The 21,740-nt window shown below is 33.3% G+C and overlaps 1 protein-coding gene across 3 annotated transcripts in view; it reads left to right on the plus strand.

Annotated features, from left to right (window-relative positions):
* Cdh18 (cadherin 18) overlaps positions 1–21,740 on the plus strand; it is a 393,131-nt gene that overhangs the window by 353,456 nt on the left and 17,935 nt on the right. For all 3 annotated transcript variants that reach the window (XM_028767586.1, XM_028767587.1, XM_028767588.1), the window contains 2 exons: positions 11,607–11,728; positions 19,605–19,722. In XM_028767586.1, the coding sequence (XP_028623419.1) occupies positions 11,607–11,728; positions 19,605–19,722 (240 nt within the window). The remainder of the gene's footprint in view (positions 1–11,606; positions 11,729–19,604; positions 19,723–21,740) is intronic.

Here is a 21,740-nt window from a genome sequence, read left to right on the forward strand (position 1 = left end):
ATTTGTTTTCGATAAAAATGCTTGCATTAATTTGAAGAGTGACTATTAGGATCTTAGTCAGAAGGCATATTGATTGGGTTTTACTTTTCTAAAGTTTCTTCAATCGCATGATAGTGACAATTAATGAAATGAGCAGATGTTTCTATATTCCCATGATTTAAAAATTAACACCCATTGCAAACACTTCCGAATTCACAGTGACAGCCACATAAATTCAAAGACACTTCCCCTTTAACATTGATCCTTTCTATGTATTGTCCATTTGTCATTTATTTCAAATTTTGACACTTTCAAAACACCAAATAAACAGAAACATGAAGATCTTCTGTATAAAGTGTATACACTTGTACATTAATTATCTTACTGTGTGCAAAGTATTACGCTACAATTCGTTGGTGATAGATAGTGTAATAATTTGTTGACTATGAAAAACTACGTTATATCTTTGTTATATAACCTCTTCAAATACTAAAACCTAATAATGACCAGAAGCAAGATTTACACGGAAACGGTATTATTCAAATTTCGTAAATTTAAATATTATGCATGCCTGTCCTTTTAAGGTAATTTAAAGACTTCAGTGGGAAGAAAATGATTGCTAATATATAAAGTACATAGACTTATTTCAATAAATAATGATAAAATTATATGAAACAAAAAAACACATTAAACAAAAGAAACCTTTACTGTTGTTACTTGGTATATAATGTGTTTGTGTGTGTGTGTATGTGTTTGTGTGTGTGTGTGTGTGTGTGTGTGTGTTTGTTTCAAGCTAGGCTTAAGTATTCCCTAGATTTATTTTGACTTACTGACAATTCACATAAAATAATTGTATTCACTTATGGACATTTAAGGATATGAACATAAATGTAGATATATATCATCATCATATCATATAAACTAATATATTTATCCTATCAAATTTTGATATTATTTGCTAACTAACTTACAATAACATTAATTATAGCTCCAACCACCGGATTACGCTATAGATTAATTTAAGTTTCTTGAGTGGCAATTCTCCGTTCCATTTTCATTAGCCAGACTTAGGTAACTAACATTGGTGGTGCTTCTGTGACCACTCATTTTGACAGTCGTTTGGAGTACACACATTTTTTTCAAGGACAGAATTTTTTTCAATTCTTTCTGTGGTATATTTTTCTGTTTAAATTAAAATGATCTTTTTATAAATTTGGTTTATGAAAACACCTGCATGAGTAGATGCACATGTGAAAAAGTAGAGATTAGCCAGAATGTACAGTGACTTAGTTCTCATGTTACTTTTTACCATGATATGATAAAAGTCATATGTTTAGGAGAAAATCTAGTTTGAGTTCTGCTCTTGCTGTGGTAGGTCACAGCAGACAGCTTGAAGTCTAAATCAGCCACACTAATTTGTCTGTCATCAACTGTTTTGTGATGTGATTTTGTATAGATCAAGTAATTTTAAAAAATTTTCACCACAGGTTTTGTCTAGAAGACAGCTTAGCAGTAGGGAAGACTTTTTGCTATATCAGAGAATTTGGGTTCAGTTCTAAACACCCAACTTGGCTGCCAACAACCACGTTTTCTCATAGGATTCACATAGGGAACCCTATGAGATCTGACACAAATTCTACCTAGTGAAAGACATTTCTCTCTCATGGCCTATATGTTCACACAGGCACACATAAATACATGCTCACATAAAATTAAAAAAGAATAGATTGTTAAATTTACCATGGGTTCTTTGGAATTAACTCATTTAATTGTTAAGCAACCAGCTTCTATTTGCTGAGTTATAACCCACTACTCAATATGTCTTTTTTTCTCTCAAGAAACATAGATTTCTTCTCTATCAACTGTCAAATATACCAGAGTAGTATATTCAGAGTTTGCCTACTTTCAGGATAATTTATGATGCACAGTATGACATCATAAGAAATTCACACTTGTTCTTTCTCCCTGAAACAGAAAGTTGTTTTCTTGAGCTCTTCTTCAGAACAAGATAATTTATTGTACTTAGGCAATTAATGTAAATCCTACACAATAGTAAGATGCATACAAAAGCGGAATCAAGGTCTGTAGACTCCTGTAGTGTGTAGTTCAAAGTTTACTTAAGATAATGAAATAAGGGTTTTTTTTTTTTAAGTGATACAGTTCAAAAGAAGGTGAGGCAATTATAAAATCTCAGAGAATTCAAGACCTTGCAGAAACATTGCTATATTTACAAGTCTTGAAATGTTTTTCAACCTGTTCTTTCACTTAAGTTGCTTTTTGGCTTCTAAGATGACTCAGTTTGTGGACTTTTTATAAGCTTTCTGGCATAAGCCTAAAGCAAATTAAATGAGTTCTAAAATGTAAACCTTTTTCAGTTCATGGAGAAATTGGTTATTGGGAAATGATCATGCTGACAAATACTACAAATACTTAATTTGGAAAAATTTTAACACGTTATAATTGTTTCCTAAAACATGTCTTATGATTTTCATTTTCTGAATTTAACTGAAAAATTTTCTGTTATTCATGATGTTATAAGAAAATGGTATTTTATTTACATTGTTTCATCAGGAAAACAAAAATAGGGAAAAGATTTTACTCCTCCTGTTATTGATGTATTTGGTTTTCTTTTTCAGAAATAAATACTTCCATTGTGGGTGATGTTTTAGGTTGCACAGAGCCATAATTATAAATTCAAATTGAAATGACAGTATAAGAAATGACCATGTCATAAATTCATATATTCTACAATGATGAAAGCTAAAAAAAAACTATTCACAGTTATTATGAATAAGAGTACTATTGCAGAAAATAAATGGTTAAAGTTACTATTAAAAATATCAAGGGACACATTTCAGCTATTTTTTCTTGATCTAACTGGATTGACCTTTTGAATCAGTTTTGCATAGTTAAAGGATAGTTTCTAATTTATTTTATCGTCAATGTGAAGTGGTACAGTTTCTAATTTCACATAAGAGTGAATATTTTGACTCTAGACTTATGATTTACAGAACAAAGACAGTGTTCATTTCTCTAAGATCAAAGCCTCAGCTTAAATTTGAAGCCTCTGACTGGTGTTACTGTCAAACAATCACACTGAAGACCTACAGGGAATTGTTGGATTTGTGTGTAAATTGGACAAATCCATGTCTTCAATAAAATGGGTTCCAATTAAGTAATTCATTTCAGTCAGGATCTTGGAGAATGACTATAAAACAAATAAACAGAAATTATCCTCACTGAGAACAAAAGTTGGAAGATTGTGTGATGTATATTTTAGATGGTTTAATACCACATTCCCCATTTTTGCACTTTTAAACAATATGTATTTTAGTTTGTGAAATATTATCTTCCCTTTTTTGATAGCAATATTTTACACATGTGAAGTTAGTTTAATTTTCAATCATTTAACGTTGCTTCAATCATTTATTATAAACAATTTTATTTGTATGTTATAAAACAAAGCTTGACGGGTTTTCAAACATAAGAAAATCATATTAATTATCTGTAGTGATACATTATCTAAAATTAGATTTTATTTTTTGGTATAAAAGCAAGATAAAATAAAATGAAAGTTAGCAAAAAATTAATAAACTGGCTTCTCTTAAATATAAAGGTAGTTTCATTAATTAAACAAGTCTACATGACAGGCTCAGCAGGTGAAAAGTTTGCCAAAAGACCAGAGACCTGAGTTCAAATTCCAGAATACCAGACAGGAGGAGAGAACTGACAGAAATCATCCTTTGACTTTCAGGAGTGCACATGGCATGCATGTGCCTTTATTCTCAAACACAGACATACACACACACACACACACACACACGCACACACATGCATGCACACACACACATGCACACATGTACACACATATACATGCACACACATGCACATACACACACGCACACATGCACATGTGTGCACACATGCACACAGACACAGAGTAGGTGGAAATAAAATACTGTAAATCATTTGAATTATGTTACTAGTCATCACATCACAATTTTTGCTGTGATATTATGTGACAATCATAACATTAATTTTAAAATCTACAACTAAAAGCACCCAAACTATCTTTATTTCCAAACAAGCAAATATGGTGACAGAGAAAATGAAGTTTGAATATTCTGCCTGCCTAATGATTTATTTTATGATACAATAAAGAAAACATTTGGAAAATGTTTTTAATAAACAAAAAATCTTAGTGCAATTCCTCTAACAAGCTGGAATTATAGGGTAATCCAGACAAGTCAAAGAATGCTCCTGCTCTGTCAAGATCCTGTAAGAAAAATAAATGAATTTTACACAGTTGAACGTAAATCACCTGCAACCGTTTGCCCAAATAGGTTTCTAAATGCAAGGAGGATGCTCATGAAAAGCTAAACCATATCACAGGGAATCTAGACTGGGATTCAAATGCTGGGAAGAAAAGAAAAGCTGTAAATTTCTGTGGACATGCAGAAATCAAATTAGAATTTCTCATCAGAATCAAGGTAACATTGATTTAAGCCCAAGGATCTGGAAAGTATTGACTTCCCTGCCTATGCCAGCTATCCAGTGGAAACTTCACTAAGCTCAATGAATCTGTAGTTATCTTCCTGAGGACTATGGTAGCATACATTGCATGGAGATTCCCCAAACTGAAATCTAAAGATTACTTTGGCAAAATTAATGAGACAGAAATTGCTATGATGCATAACTTCTTGATTGCTCAATCTCTTGTTAAGTATGACATCATCTGCTTGGAAGATCAGATTCAAAACTTCTACACTGTTACTGAAATTATCTTTTCTGCAAGATAGTGTGAAGAAAATGACAGGTTTTTTTGTTTTGTTTTGTTTTGTTTTGTTTTTAAGGAGAAGGTCCTGGCAACCAAGAAGACTAGAAAAGAGTCTTGTTGGAAGGGTAAACTCAGTTATCCACCATGGTTTTTTTGTAATGAGTCAGTTAGTGAGCAGTGACTACTTGAAAAAGACTTTAAAAGATTATTGGAGTATTTCGAAAAATATTCTACCATCAACCTACAAAAAGATTGACTTTAGTATCTACAATGGAATCTTTTCGGCCAGACATGTTGGCTAATGCCTGTTATTATTCCAACATGTAGAAAAATAAGAAAGGAGTAGGGCCAAAAGCACAAAGGCTTCCAGACCAGCGTGACTACACCTTGAGCTCCAGGCTACCTCTGCTGTCAAAAAAAATTTAAACATTCTGCATCTGGAGGCTGGGAGATTAGATCAAGGAGGACCTTTCCATAATATCCATATTTCTGTTTGATTCTCCAGGATAGCAAAACACAGTGTGTTTGCATTGGCCTGTAATATTAACAATTAGCAGGTGGTAGTAGGGCTATCAGAAATTCACAGTAATCCTCAGCTACCTGCCAGAGGCCAACCTTAAGTACTTGAGACCCTGTGTCAATAACAAACCATAAATTAACAAACTGTTAACCTTAAACTGTAATATATAAGCCCATCTCTCTGCTCATTGCATTTATGAAAATTAGACAAATATGACTGTGATTTTTATAGTATTCATTTATTGAATTTGTTTTTGCATAATAGGCAATGTTATCTTTTTTTTTTACTAAAAATGCAAACTTTGTACTAAATTACTAAAGTTTATACTATAAGCCAGCGAAGGTAACATATACCATTAATCCTAGAGTTTTGGAAGCAGTGATAGGTATGTCTGTGAATATAAGGCTCTTCGGGTCCACAAAGTGAGTTCTAGACAAGCTATGCAAGTATGATACTAAGAAGATGTGTATGTCAGTAATGGCATCCCTGATGATGTGAATCATTTGGATATAATAAGTGCATATTATAGGGTCAACCACAGAATTTGCAGCATGACATACTTTTTTAATTTCTGCATTGACAAGAATAACCTGTCCATTCTGCTTTGTCCCATGGTTATGGCTATAATATTTAAATGATGCCCTAAATGCATCTTATAAGAAAACTCAATTAAAACCTGAAAATAGCAAATTTGCAAATTCCCCACCATTATAGAATGTCTGAATTATTATTTATATATCTCTGATGATAATGCACTTTATTTAAAATATTAAAAGAAGGATTAAAATACTATTTTAAAAACATGAGTAAAATAATACAGCATGGAGCAACATTACAAATCTGTCTCAAAAAAGGCTGCAACCTCATTTCACTTTGACTGTAAAATTTATTATATGAAATAGACATGGCACATACTGGAGCATTCTTGGAAGGCAAAAGGAGAATTATTGAATACAAAGCCAAACTAGCTTCCAAAACAAGTGTCAGAGTAGCCTGGCTAGAGGACAAAAATTTGACTCAACCCCACCTAAACACACACACACACACACACACACACACACACACAAACATACAGAGAAAGAAAAAAAAACAAACAAAAGTAAGCCTGTCTTTAAATAGCATAATCAAATATGTATTTATCTTTCTTATTATCAGAATAATATACACGTATCAGCTTATCTTTCACTACGTAGAAAGGATAAAGTAATTGTTCTTGGTAATTACATGAATAGATTGTAGGAAACTATTAGCTCTATTGCATTTAATATGTTTTATATTGTTCTAATATATTTATTGTGATCTAAAATCTTCAAAAGGACATTACATAGAATAATGACAAATAGATTTATTTTAAATTTATTTATTTATTTTTATTGGATATTTTATTTTCCAGACCTCCCCCCTGGAAACCCCCTATCTCATCCCCTCTCCCCTGCTTCTGTGAGGGTGTTCCTCCACCCACCCACCTACTCACTCACTCACTCACTTACTCACCCACCCACCCACGCACTCCTGCCTCCTGATCTCGAATTCCCCTATACTGGAGCATAGAGCCATCACAGGACCAAGGGCCTCTCCTCCCACTGACCCAACAAGGCCATCCTCTGCCACATATGCAGCTAGAGCGATGGGTCACTCCATGTGAACTCCTTGGTGATGGTTCAGTCTTTGGGAGCTCTGAGGGGTCTGGTTGGTTGATATTGCTGTTCTTCTTATGGGGTTGTAAACCCCTTCAGCTCCTTCAGTCCTTTCTCTAACTCTTCCATTAGGATCCCATTGGAGACGCCATGCTCAGTCCAATGGTTGACTGCTAGCATCTCTTCTGTATTTGTCAGGCTCTGGCAGAGCCTCTCAGGAGACAGCTATATCAGGCTCCTGTTAACATGCACTTCTTGGCATCCACAATAGTGTCTAGGTTTGGCAACTGTATATGGGATGGATCCCCAGGTGGGGCAGTCTTTGGATAGCCTTTCCTTCAGTCTCTGCTCCACACTTTGCCTCCGTATATACTCCCATGAGTATTTTGCTCCCCTTTCTGAGAAGGACCGAAGATTTTAAATAAATATCTTCATTTAAGAATTAGACAGGAACAGCCTGGAGGCTCAATCAGCAAATATGCCTACTGTCAAGCCTAATGGCTTGAACTTCATGGCAGAATGAGAGAATCAACCTCTCTAAGTATTTTCTGAACTCCCCACATATCCTAGCATATAGCACATAAGATACACATGTGTATGAACATGCACACATCCTCAGAAACATAGATTTTCACACACAGTGTATCTTTAATTTTTTTAAAGCAAACAGTAGTGTTACTGTTGAGCACATTGTCTTAAAAAAAGTATTTCACGTATTCCCCTGTTACTTAACTTTGTATTATTTGAGCTTTCCTGTATTATATAATTTTATTGTAAGCAGAAATACTCTTCTGACATTTCTGAGAACATGACTCAGTCTATGACTTACCTCTACATTGGTTTGCCCATAACAGACATGTTGCTATTCATTTACATTTCCTATGATATAAACACATTGTACACATTACTGCCTCCATTCATCTGCTGTTTGAATTCTATTGTTTTCTTTTGAAATTGTCATTAGTTGTCCTGGTGGTGTATATATAAATGAAATGTACTCTGCATAAATTCCTAAAAGAATCGCTAGATGTTTGTTACAAAAATACAGAACCAAAAGAATTTGAGTGGGTCAACCTTATTCTTGTATAAGTTTGTCAACGGTAGGATGATATGTCAATGGAGTCTGCATAGAATGCTAATACATATTGAAAAACCTCCATTCATTTAATGATTTTGGATTTTTCACATTATATTTAATTTTTAAATACATTTTTGTATTGTGTTGATGTTATGTTCCTCTCTGTAGTGCAAATGCCTTTTCCACAGGAGGATTTTGAAAAACAGGTCTTTTGTTGCACCTGGGAAGAAGTGATATGGTGATACAATCCCCAGACTTCAAGCTTGTCATTGTTACATTCATGAGTATTATATTCCTGGTTTTGAAATTTTTCACTTTAATCATATATTCATGTTAATATTCTTTTCAAAATTTATGTGTACTTTGGGGCTACACATTTCTGTCCCTCAAAAGATGTATTAAGGTTCAGTGTAAAACTAGTCAGCATAAATAATTATACTTTCTCATTGTAATACATATCAGTAACACCTTTTGCTCATTGTTATGTGGACACCAAGTAGAATGAAATATTTCTTGATACCCATTTCCCCCTCCATGGGGGTTTCCTACAGAAACTATCAGGGTCCTCAGTCACCCTGTGCTCTGTTTTTCGTTTCTCTTTGTCTGTGTACTGGACACTACCATTTAACCTATTTTTAATATGATACAAAAGCTTCAATATTTCATACCTCAAGTCTCTTTCATGGTATTTTCCCCTACAAGTCTGAATAGCATTTGTGTTTATGAATTTTAGAGTAAATACCAGTTTTTATGAGACGCTTTCAGGGATTTGTATTTAATTAGAGTGAAACTACACATCAACATGGAAAGTTGTGCTTTTGTTAGTTTTCTCTACTTAAGCACAAACATAATACTAATATTAACTGTGTTAGTTCTTCAGTAAAATTCAATAAAACCTTCTGAATATAGAGCTCCCAAGTACTTTATTAGACTTACTCTTCAGTTCCTTTATCTCTGGTTAATTGGTTTCGTTAATTTTCATCATTAAGAATATTTTACATTGAAAAGTTTTTCCATTTAGTTTGTCACTAGAATGTCACTAAAATGGATTTATATCTTGCTTTCTGTTTCTATGTTGAGTGGTTAAATGTGTTCTTTAATTAATTTTCTATGTTGATAAAACTTCCATTTATTTGTGATTATTCATCATTGTTCTGGTTATTGATTTGTCAACATGAAACAAGCTCCAGTTGTCTAAAAAGAGAAACCATAACAAAAAAAATATATTCCTATCAGATTGGTGTGGAGGGAAATTTGTAGGACCTTTTCTGAACTAATTTGGAAGGTCTTAGCCAACCATGACTGTGCCAGTATTGGGAATGTGTTCCTAGGTTGCATATGAAAAGCAGACTGAGCAAGCATCAGGAAAAAAGAGAGGCAGCAGCAACCATCCACACCCGCTGCTTCAGTTCCCATCTTCAGTTCTTTCCCTGACTTTCCTGGATGTTGGACTGTGCTATGGAAGTGAAAACCAAATAAAGTCAGTCCTCCAAGAGTTGTTTCTGGTCATGGTGTTAATCACAACAATAGAAACCTAAGTTAAGCACCGTCCCTTACCTCTTTACTTCTCTACTCTCTCCCTTGCTTCCAGTGTTTTGTTATTGCTGTGTACACAGCTCTCATTATATATATATATATATATATATATATATATATATATATATAGATAGAAAAAAAAATGTGTGTGGTTGTTGTACACGTGTGTAAACATGCATGCACATGCATGTCTGTGTACAAGTATGGGTGTGTCTGAATATATATATATATATATAGTGTATATATATATATAGTGTGTGTTTGTACGTGTGTGCACACGTGCATGCGCATGCACATCTGTGTGTGAGTATGGGTGTGTCTGAGTGTGTGTGTGTGTATATATATGTATATATATACATATACATATATCATATATGTGTGAATATATTTATATTTATCACAGCTGTTCTATTTTCAATACATTAGAGGAATATTTATCTATTATTTATCCTACTAATATGTAATACTGTCATTAGGAAATTGTCTTGTATTTGTATCAAAGTTTTTTTTTAATGATTGAAAAGAAGATGGGACACATTTTTTATAAACAATATTCTGTAGAACAAATTATACATAAGTGAATTTACTTGTTTCATTAAATATAGATAACAGTATACCAAATATTTTCTCATCCTGAAAATTTTTCTAAAATATCTTTAGTTCATAATATATACTCATATATAAGTTGTCCATTTCTTTGTAGATGTTTCCCATCCTTAGCTTGAAAGCTGCGTGTGGCCATGAGACCAAAAATGCAACTCAACATAGCATTGTTAACTTACTTAACACCCAATACAAATATTGTTTGGTTACTTAGTAGTAAGGCATTGCTTATCTTGAGCATGGACTTTGAAAATGATTTATCATGTGGAAATGTGAAAAGGTTGGACATTGGACATCAACATTTGCCTTTGAAATTTTCGGAATTATTAGTGTCTTTTTTATAAGCATTCAAACAATTAATTTGTAAAATATGAGTAGTTTGTTTTGTTTTGTTTACTGCTATTGCATGGTGTGTATCAATAGATTTCCCTAAATTTATATACTCTAAGAAGTAAACTCTTTTTATTTTATTTATTTTATGTGTATGCTTACACTGTAGATGTCTTCAGACACACCAGAATAGGGTATCAGATCTCATTACAGATGGTTATAAGCCACTATGTGGTTGCTGGGAATTGAACTCAGGATCTTTGGAAGAGCAGTCAGTGCTTTTAACAACTGTACCATCTTTCTAGCTCTACAAGTAAACTTAATTTATAATTTTCTTGATGGGCTCATAAAGACATAGTAGCAACCAGAAAATGAGAAATATAATTGGATCAAGAACAAGACAGCTAACGACAATGAGGTTTCACTTTTCTGCAAAGATCTCTGAAACTTTAACTTTGAATTGAAAAAGAAAAAAAAGCAAATAAATAAATTTCATTTATCCTCCAGTATATGGTTAGTGAAGTTTTTGAAAAAATGTAAAGACTAAGTTTAAAAAATAATTTATAAAATTGAATGTTTTTAAATATATTTGTTACATGAAAATTCCATGCTAAATTTTTATTGAAATTAAACATATTTATTACAAACTACAGAGTCCTGTATAATAACAGTAACCACAAAGAACAACTCCTGTACTATTTTATTTCAATTTACTTACAATTTAGACCTTGAACATTTTACAGATTGTTTAATGTTTGTTAATTTTTGTTTATTTGTTTTTGTTTGATAGCAGTTGTACTCTTGGGGTATCGCTGAAACCAATTGTTCATCCCCTAGGCTCTGTAAGGTTGCAAAGAGTTTTGATAGCTTTCTCCCACTCCAGTTTCTGAATAATATGTAATCTCCTTGATATAAAAAAATATCATTTTGGTATTCATGTCAAGCCCTGATGTTCATTTTTCATTTTTCCTGTAAGTTAATGACTTCTAACAGGGACAGCGTTCATAAAGTTGTCTTTTGCCAACAGTCCTGCTACTGCATAGCATTCAGAGCTAGAGGCAAGCCACAGCATTAAGGAGATTTATTGTAAGCCAAGTCTCTAAAGTGTGTGTTGAAATACTAAATACCTTCCTGTGTGTTTTGCAGACAATCCTGATTTGCTGAGCCATGTCTCCGTGGGTATTAGAGTTCTGGATGTCAATGACAATCCACCCGAACTTGCCAGGGAATATGATATTGTTGTCTGTGAGAATGCTAAGCCTGGTGAGGTAAGTTAATTCTTTTCTTCCTACCATCTGAATGGAAGAAAAATAAGCAGCTTTACTTCTATTATTGTTAGCTATTATCCCCCAAATCCCTCAGGGTCATTTTTTTTTATGCTCAGTGGCAATAATTTTATAAGGTTTTAAGTAAAAAATAGATACCTTTTGAGCATCCTAAAAAATGAATTTTCCCCAAATCACAATGTAATTCAGAACAATGTGCTCATTTAGGTATGATCTATTCATCATGCCAACGAAATTGCATTGAATGGTCTAGGTACAGTCCTACATTCAGTAAGAAGCAGTGTCCTCTCATGGTCTGAGGAAGTTTAGAGACCACATCTGGGAGGAGAACCCAGATCCTACCACTTTTGGGACTCTAAAAAAGTGACGCATATGATAAAATACTGGTTATGAAAGGTGCATGCATTTGTGCGTGTGTGACTATGTGTTTATACTGTAAAAAACCTCTATGAAATATAGGATGGGGAGAGTAAGTAAAGTACAGGCAGGAACAGAAGCCGGATAAACTGTAGCCTCCATTAGAAGAAACACCAGTGAAAGATAGCTGAAGTCACCAAAGCAACAAAATGCATGAGCATTCGTCTTATGTGCACTATGACAGAATAGATGTAACGAACAGCCACACCAAATGCAGAGATTACCTTTGTTGCTGTGGCTCATCCAAACTAACGTATGTGTTAGTAGAGTCTTCTTAGAGACTACGGGACTGTCAATAGAGTAGCATTCTTGTTCTCATCCAAGGCATGGGCGTCAGTTGAATCTCACAGAATTATTCGCAGCCTCCATTTCACATTAGCATTACGCTGGAGAATTCCAGGAGTTTTGTATCTACTAAGGCCTCCTGAGATTGGAGGTGAGATACCTAACTTCTTGCTACATGGCCCTTTTCTACAAAGCCGACTGCTTACTTTTATCTATTGGGTGAAATGAATTTCTCCTGCGTATAGCAACACAGCTGTCTCACAATGTAATTAGCTGAGACAAATCAGTATTTTCAGCAGATGTGGCTGGTAGTTACAGATATAGGCTTTCTCTAAAAGAGAAACGATTAGAGAATAATATTCTTTCTTGGAGCTTGCCTTTACAATTGTCACAGGTAAATGCAGGAAGGGAGAACTTTTCAAGGTCTTGCACCAAACAAACGTAATGCTACATGGGTTCATAAAAATGAGTTCATCACTCATATTTAATTAAACTTTTAACGCTTATAAAGAAATGATACTTGTGCTTCCATGTGGATATTAGGGAAGATCAATAGTATTTTTTGAACTTGAACACTGTTTATGAATTTTTAAACGGAAGGAGGACATATAGATATGTTTTTAGTCTAAAACATACGCGTTTTAGACTCACAGGAATACAGAATCAGAAAACATATTAATGTTTGCTGGAGGTTAAAGAACTGAGGTAAGAACAGTAGTGTTGTGACAAATACCCAAATATGGCAGTGTTGTGTAATACGTTTAAGGTGATACAAATGTTCTGAATCAGGACCTTATCAATTCTAAAACATGTGGTGACATTGTTATGTAAGATCTGACTTCTAATGGAAAGAGAAAAAAAGCCATGCACGAAATATTCATGTGTAAATTTGTATTACTACAAATGATCCTAATTCTATTAAAGATGAATATAACATAATCATCTATATCTATATATATATCTATATCTATATATCTATCTATAACATAATCAAAGAAAGAATAATACTATGAACTGATGCTTCATGAGAAAATGTACAACTAAGAATAAAAAGGTAACTTTCAAATCGACAACATGATGAAAACAACCATAAATTGTATATTCCATAACATCTTTCTCAGTAGTGAATCCAAGAAAATCCCATACAATGCAAGTTGTTATTATAAATAAAAAACAAAATTGTTTAAATTAAAATGAAAAAAACCAACCACACTATTCTAAAAATATGAGGTAGTCAGCATATGTATAAATCCAACTAAGTTATTAGTAATAGAATATGCAATGTCAGGATCTATTTTAGGCTCAGTATGTACAGAGTTTCATGACCTAAGAAATTCCACTGAAATAAGTGAAGAAGCTGTTATACAACAGATTCTTAATGCCACTTTAAAATAGTTATGCAAAGTTATAAAAAAATTCTAAACCTAGATAAGTATGTATATATGTCCACACATATACATACAAATATATGTACATGTGTGCATATATATATAAAATCACAGAAAAGGTTTATCAAAAAATATTTGATCTACAGAGGCCTATTTCCTTATCACTATAAAATTTCTTCACAAAGTAGAACTCAATGTTGCATTTAGATAAACATTGTTTTAAATGTGATAAGAAATATATACAAAAGTATAAACAGAAATAATCAGATCACATGGTAGTCAAGGAATATATCTCAGCGATGGGTACTATATTCACATGCAAATTTGGCAATGATATTGAAAATAAAGTATCGTGATTGTCATGTTTTATGTAATGAGAAATACACCACTGTCATGTCAGATTAATACATGTTTTCAACTATTTGCAAAATGCTTATCAAATTTTAGGACTGGCTAAACTAAAAAAAATTAAATATTAGAAAGCAGTTCTCATTGCTATCATAATAAAATTTCAAATGAAACTGAAAATTATGTTTCAAAAATACCATCTAGTATATATTATTAAATGTTCTTATTCCTCATAAAAATAATACTAAACACTAATAAGAATATTAAATAAGAATGGGAATGCACACATAGCATATAAAATATGTAGAAATTATTCCACAATAAGTGCAAAAAATTATTTCAAATTTTTATTGTAGAAAAAAAACAGTAAAAAAAGTAGAATAAGCATTCATTTTTGATTCAACAGAAAAGAATGGTTTAAGCTATGTGAGATAGAAAAGAACAATTTATTTATGAGCAATAATAAATGAAATGGAGCTAAGCTTTCTCCCACAAAATAGAACAAAAAAAAAGCACTTAGAGAAAATCATGATAAGAAATATAAAAGAAAGTAATAAATTACAATATCAAGAATAGAAAAAGAGAAATAATCAATAGCTAATATTTGTATAAAATTCTAGTAGTAAATAAAAATCCTTTTATGGGAGACTTTGAAAATTTAGAGGATTTTTTTTTTGGTGTTTTGTTTTGTTTTGTGTTGCTTTGATTTTTCAAAGGTAGCCCAGGAACACTGTTAGCTTTCGGTAATGATGCTGTGTCTTGTATTTTACTTTATCTTACTTATTTGCTTTGATAAGGCCAATTTCATACCAGTATAAAACATGCTTTATTTAATGCTCCACACGCTGCTACCAATACGTTTCTTTATCTGGTTGCCCATAAGTTCCCTTAATACTCCTAGATGGCTTCTATCTGATTGTTTACCGTACACTATTTACTTCCTTACGTCTATTTAAAATCCGGAACTCATGAAGAGTTGGATGAAGGAAGAATATGACAAAAATCAAATTTCCAACTAATAAAACTATATTTGAAGAACTTTTAATAATGTAAAACTCAAAATGAGCAAACACATGTAGCATTTGTTTTTTTGACACAGACTTTCTTCACTTAATGTGATTGTCTCCAGATGCATCACTTTCCGGGGAATTCAATATATGTATATATAATTCTATGAGGGACCCATGGCTTGAGCAGCATATGTAGCAGAGGATGGCCATGCAGGATATCAATGGGAGAAGAGGAGGTCCTTGGTCCTGTGAAGGCTGAATGCCCCAGTGTAGGGGAATTCGAGGGCGGGCACGCGGGAGTGGGCGGGTGGTTGAGGGAACACCCTCATAGGAGCAGGGGAGGGAGGATAGGATAGGGGATTTCTGGGAGCCAGGGATACCGGGAAAAGGGATAACATTTGAAATGTAAATGAATAGAATATCCAATAAAAGATACAGTAATATTTAAACTTTGGGTTCTGTAAAATTTTAAATTTAATGAAGTCTGTTTATGTTTCCCTTGTAGGAAATAACACCTACATCTACAGCTTGTTTATAAGGTTGAATACAATCCTACTGATGTTTTGATCACCTAAACATATTAGGATGTTGCTATGGTATATAATGGCACTTTTTATTTCTAAACATGTACAGCAGCAGTTAGGAAAGAATAAATACTGTTATAAATAGCAACATAGAGGTACCTCAAGTAAATATGATTTATACTTATGAAAATATATTGTATACATTTTTATTGAAAACCCCATTAAACAGAAAGTCAGGTGTGCATGAAATTTAGAATCAATTCCTAAACTACAGTGAATCCATAAGAATTTATATTTGCCTAAACATGGAAGTTTTCTTTTATTCATATCAAATATGCTGTGGCCTTTTTACTATTCCTTAAAGGTAAACTCAGATAACATTAAGGGTTATTTCTAAGCTAAGAAGGTAGGTCTGTCAGTAGAGTGCTTGTCTAGCATCAAGGGAACCCTGAGTTCTATCTACAGGTCAGCATTAATTAGGCATGATGTCAACAGCCTGAGATCCCTTCACCACCACAGGAGAGGAGACAGGAGGATCAGAAATCCCAGGTCATCTTACATCAAAGGGTGGAAATTCAGGATGAACTAATCTATATGAAAGACTATATCTCCAAACATAGTTATTTTATTACTTAACCTAGGTTCTCTCACATCACATACATTTTTATCAATTATATAACTTTGTATGAAAACTGAAACGCTTTATTTTAGAGGTTTATAGACTATCGTAATTCAATCCATTTAACCCACAACAGTTTGTATTATTATAAAAACAAGTTTATGTGATCATGTATAGGGTTTGATAATAGAATAAAATCACTGATTACTTCAAACAACGTATGAAGTGTTTCTCAACCCTTCAGCTTTCATATGAGTGCTGAGGAGAGTGTGCTTGACAAAGTGCTGACAGCAGGAGTCATGGTGCTCAGTCAGAAGTGTTGCTCAGTAGTAGATTGCAGTAGGAGAGTGTGATAAGCATCGCACCAAGGGCCAAATACAACGTTCTGTCACCAGTGCTGAAGCTAACAAAGAAAAAAAAAGTGTGTTTCCAAGTAGAAAATTTACATTAACATAAACTTTTTACATTGATTTTTCTTAATAATCTATCCTTATATCAATTCACTATGCTCAATAAATTTTTAAAAGTGCTAACATTTTTAGATATTGTCAAATTTCTCAGTGTTTATTAACTTGTAACTAGCAAATATCAAGCTGATTCCTACTTCACTTTTAAAAGATGGACTTTTTGTCTTTCTGTCTGTCACATCAAACTGAATTGTCAAATATATTATGATTAATCAGTGTTTGGGTTTTATGACTTTGTGTGAAACTAGGAAATAATGAGAATCAAATTAAAGTTGCTAGAGACTGCACCTCACAAACAGTCACAGAAACAGAAGTGTCCCTAACTCAGCAAATATAATGGCCTTTAAAAATTTGACTGTGGAGAACTGTCATTTGTCTAATGTGCTAGGTTTGTAGACCTACCAAGGACTATTCATATAATTTAAGAAAGATGTGATGAAAATACACATACACAGAGAATTCAATAAAAATAAGAGTAATAAATACAAAGGAGAGAAAAGCATGAAGATAAATTTAAAGTAATAAAAATTTAAATATATTTGCACTTGACCATCATAACTGTTAGAGTACAAGGTACAAAGGACACTTACAAGCATGTTGTCATAATCAGCTGTCATTTTCCCTATGGATGACACTGGAGGTTGTTTCAAGCAAACAGATGCAATTAATAAGATCTCTGAGATTTCTTTCACATAAGTGAAAAGGTTTCTTTAAAAATATAAAGCCAAATAAACCAACAGAAAACATAGTACAACTAATTACCCCAGAATTACCCCACAGAAGCTCAGGTTTGTAAGATGATTTACAAACAATTAAACTTTTTTTATAAATTCATTTTAACATGAGTAGAAAAATTATTATACTCCCTATAAACTTAAGATAAACTTCCGAGTTGGTCTAGATGAATTGTTCTTTAACAATTCTTCAAAAATTCTGAATTAGGAAGCAATTTGCATGTAACTCATAATGTTATAAAAATATTGCAGAGACAGTAGAATTAAAAACTAAAGATTCATAATAGCTTAAAATCATGGGTATAAGTTTAGTTTTGAGAAAACATGATGAACAAAATGTATTTATGGATGTTTATCCCTGTGTGTACAAATGTGTGCATGGGGGCTTGCATCCGTGTGTGTGTGTGTGTGTGTGTGTGTGTGTGTCTGTTGGACACTGTTACATGAGGTGTAGCATTTGAGAATATTTAACCTTCAAACTAATTTGAAAATCAGACATGATTTTCACTTAAATTATATTAAGAACTGATGTACAGAGAATGCAAGTATATCCCTCAGTTGACAGAACATTTTGAACTCTATTTGAAGCTTTTTGCACATTTGAGAAAAATGGTGAGATTGCTTTGATTCTCTCTCAGCACATTTGACTACTTGGTGTCAAAAGTCAAAAGGGAAGAAGAGATCTATTTGGAGAAGTAGCTGTACTTGGAATGGAAAGGCAAAACAACAGGATGAACGTTCAGCTCTAAAGTAAATACTTTAGAGTGAAATAAATTAGGAAAGCAAGATAAAGATTTCTTCCTCTACAAATCAGGAATGGGGCCTGAGGAATAGTTTCCCACAGAGATTGCAGAGGTTGATGATGGATGACAGAGATGTGTATCGAGGCCTACTTATGTCCAGAAGACATCTGCCACTTCAGGACTATTATACACTGTCTCAGGACATAAAAGCATGCTATTATTATAGTTTTTCTTCCTGTTTTTTTCTAAGTTATCTTATTTACCAGCCAATGGTCTCAGAACATAGTGAGGGATTTGAATTTTCACTGTGTTATACTTTAAATGTGTTTTTTTTTGTAAAACATCTTGATAATGGAAAGACCAGCTTATTTTTGCATTTTTTTCACTTGTGAAGCATATTGGTATTTGAAAAATCTTATTATTTTTGAATTTGCATAATCTATTCTGTCAATAGAAGCTGTTTTAGTGTTTTTTCTTATTTAAACACAAATATAAATGAACCACCTGAATGATTTCAACACTAATATTTTAAATCATATATTCTTGTTCTTTTGGGTATTTATTTTTAAGGCATTATTGGCCAAGGTAGTAGAATTTGTCTTTCTCTTTTACCACCAGAAATTTTTTTCATGTAGTTAACCTTACTTTGTTGTTGAACAGGTGTTAATATCAACTGAGACTCCTTCCTGTGTCAGAGCACCATAGAGAACAAATTGCATCAACTAATCACTGAGAGTTTTTTGGTGGCCTGCACCCCTGTTAGAAAGACTGTGAATTTTGCAGTTCATTCTCCTCAATCTTCTCTCATATAAAATTTAATGCCTGCACTGTTTCTTGCTTCTCTTGAATCCTTAAAATGTGAGACTCTATTGTCCCTACATTAATGTACAGAGACCAATCTATACAGCAATACTGTTCTACCCGGACACTACTTCCCAGACACTGGAATATTATACTTATGCAAAAATGCTTCCTATTTTCAAAAAGGAAAGTTCCAGAAAAACTTCATTACTGATGATCCCCATGCTATTGTGAGTCACAAGAGAAATAAGCCCCCAAGGAACCATGGGTCACAAAGAAAATAGATGTTTGTACCATGATGTCATAAAGCATGAGTATTTATAAATTAAACTAAATGTCTTTCGCAAAATCAGTTGGATGAAAAAGCAAGTTAATTGGTTCTTTGATGTGTTTAATTTTAAATACTTGACTTGCCAAATAGATCTTTAAAATCTGTTAATTACAACAACTAAAATGACAGTATAATTAAAATCAAGGGAGTAAACAAATTAAACTTACTGTTAGTGTGTGTCTTTTCTTTAGGTTATCCACACCATCACTGCCACTGATAAAGATGATTTCGCCAATGGACCGAGATTTAATTTTTTTCTTGATGAACGCCTGCCCATGAACCCAAATTTCACACTTAAGGACAATGAAGGTGAACATCAATATATCTTCTTGATCTATGTGTTTCTTGTTTTGACTGAGAGAGTACAAGCATGATTAGTTTTGCTTCAGTCTTCCATACACAGGAACAGCTTGCAAATTGGCATTCAAACTCAATGTGGTGTTAATGTGTTATGATCTGTGAATATCTTGTATTTAAAATTGAGCCGTATGTACAAATAACAGTTATTGAATTTACTGAGAAGCACCATTCCTTTAAACAAGAGAGATACACATGCAGTGTGCTCATGGGCAAATTTTAAGAGAAATCTTAGCTGACAAACTTGTTTATGATCACGCCTGCAACTACTAAAAGGCAAAAAAAAAAATTGTTTTAATTAGAAAAAGCAAAAAAAAAAAGTCCCAGAGACGGTCAGAAAGCCAGATGTCATGTGTGAAATCATCCTGCATTAGCAAAGCTATCAAGAAGTGATGTGCAAACTGTATTTTCTCTTCTTATTGTGCATATTTTATAAAAGATAGATAGGGAATACACATAACTGTAGGATGATTTTAAAATTATTTTTGTTTAATCTTCTGTCTTATACTGAGAAACAAATTCTGGCAAACTTAGTAGCTATGGAATATGTGTTTGTTTACATGATTTCTCCATTGATTTCTCCCTGTCCACAATGTCCTTATCTGTTCTTTGTGGGTACAATTAATGGGTAGATGTAATTTTCTAATTAGCACCAACATCTCCTACAAATCTTTTTGTGGACTGAGTGTGCTACGGTCTACAGTTTACCACTTGGCAGAGTCCTTGTAGCTGACAGTAGTACATCGGTCTTATAGGGAGCATCTACTTCTTTCTCAGTATACTTGGAACAAGCATAAAATACATAATTAACTCTAGGCAGAACTGAGAAATAGGATGAGTAGCACAGGAAAGTTTGTATATAGCCTGTTTGCTTAATTGAAATAAATAGTATACAAAATGACATAACAATATTATCAAAGAGCAGCAGTGATATTTTCTTTTAATTTCCACATTAATGATGTAGTGTGCCATATAAGTCTAATGAGTTTTTCAGTCTACATAGAAAACCATCTTACATATTCATAGACTGCCAATTGGGAATGTTCCATGTCAGTTTCTACAATGTGTGGTGTTTTTTTTTTTTTCTGTAGTACATCCAGAATCCATTTCCTGTTCCTTTTAACACCAACCACTACTGTCTTAGTCAGGGTTTCTATTCCTGCACAAAGCATTATGACCAAGAAGCAAGTTGGGGAGGAAAGGGTTTATTCAGCTTACACTTTCACATTGATGTTCATCACCAAAGGAAGTCAGGACTGGAACTCACACAGGGTAGGAACCTGGAGGCAGATGCTGATAAAGAAGCCATGGAGGGATGTAACCTACTGGCTTGCTTCCCCTGCCTTGTTCAGCTTGGTTTCTTATAGAACCCAGGACAACCAGTCCAGGATGGCACCACCCACAATGGGCCCTCCCACCTTGATCACTAATTGAGAAAATGCAGCTGGATCTCATGGAGGCATTTCCTCAAGGGAGGCTCTTTCTCTATGATAATTCCAGCTTGATACAAAAAACTAGCCAATACAACCACCATCACTGAAATGGTAGTAAGAATAAAGAGGGTAGTTGATGTGCTTAGGTATGACACTTCTTGTCTCGTAGTTAGGAGTTAGAATCAAGTCTTTAGCATATTTAAACCAAGTTAATGATGATAAAAGTTTAGTGTCAGAAGAGAAGAATGGTTAAATGGTTTGAACAGGAAGTTGAATGAGTCTTATATGCCTAAGGGTACAACTGAATCTGAAAGAGGACAATCAAGTGGGTAAGAACCCTATGATGTCAGCATCTATGGAAAGGTAGAAATTATATTTTAAAGAGCCATGAAAAATAAATTGAGGTAAATTAGTCTTCATAGATTATGGGAACTAGATTTTCATTTCTGGTCTTAAAAGGAATATATAGAAATCAACAACTTAAAACAAGTGACATAGTAAGATTTAGGAATGAATGATTTAAACTTTTTCATAGGA

This window comes from Grammomys surdaster, unplaced genomic scaffold, assembly GCF_004785775.1.
Source record: "Grammomys surdaster isolate TR1022 unplaced genomic scaffold, NIH_TR_1.0 174, whole genome shotgun sequence".
Taxonomy (NCBI): Eukaryota; Metazoa; Chordata; class Mammalia; order Rodentia; family Muridae; genus Grammomys; species Grammomys surdaster.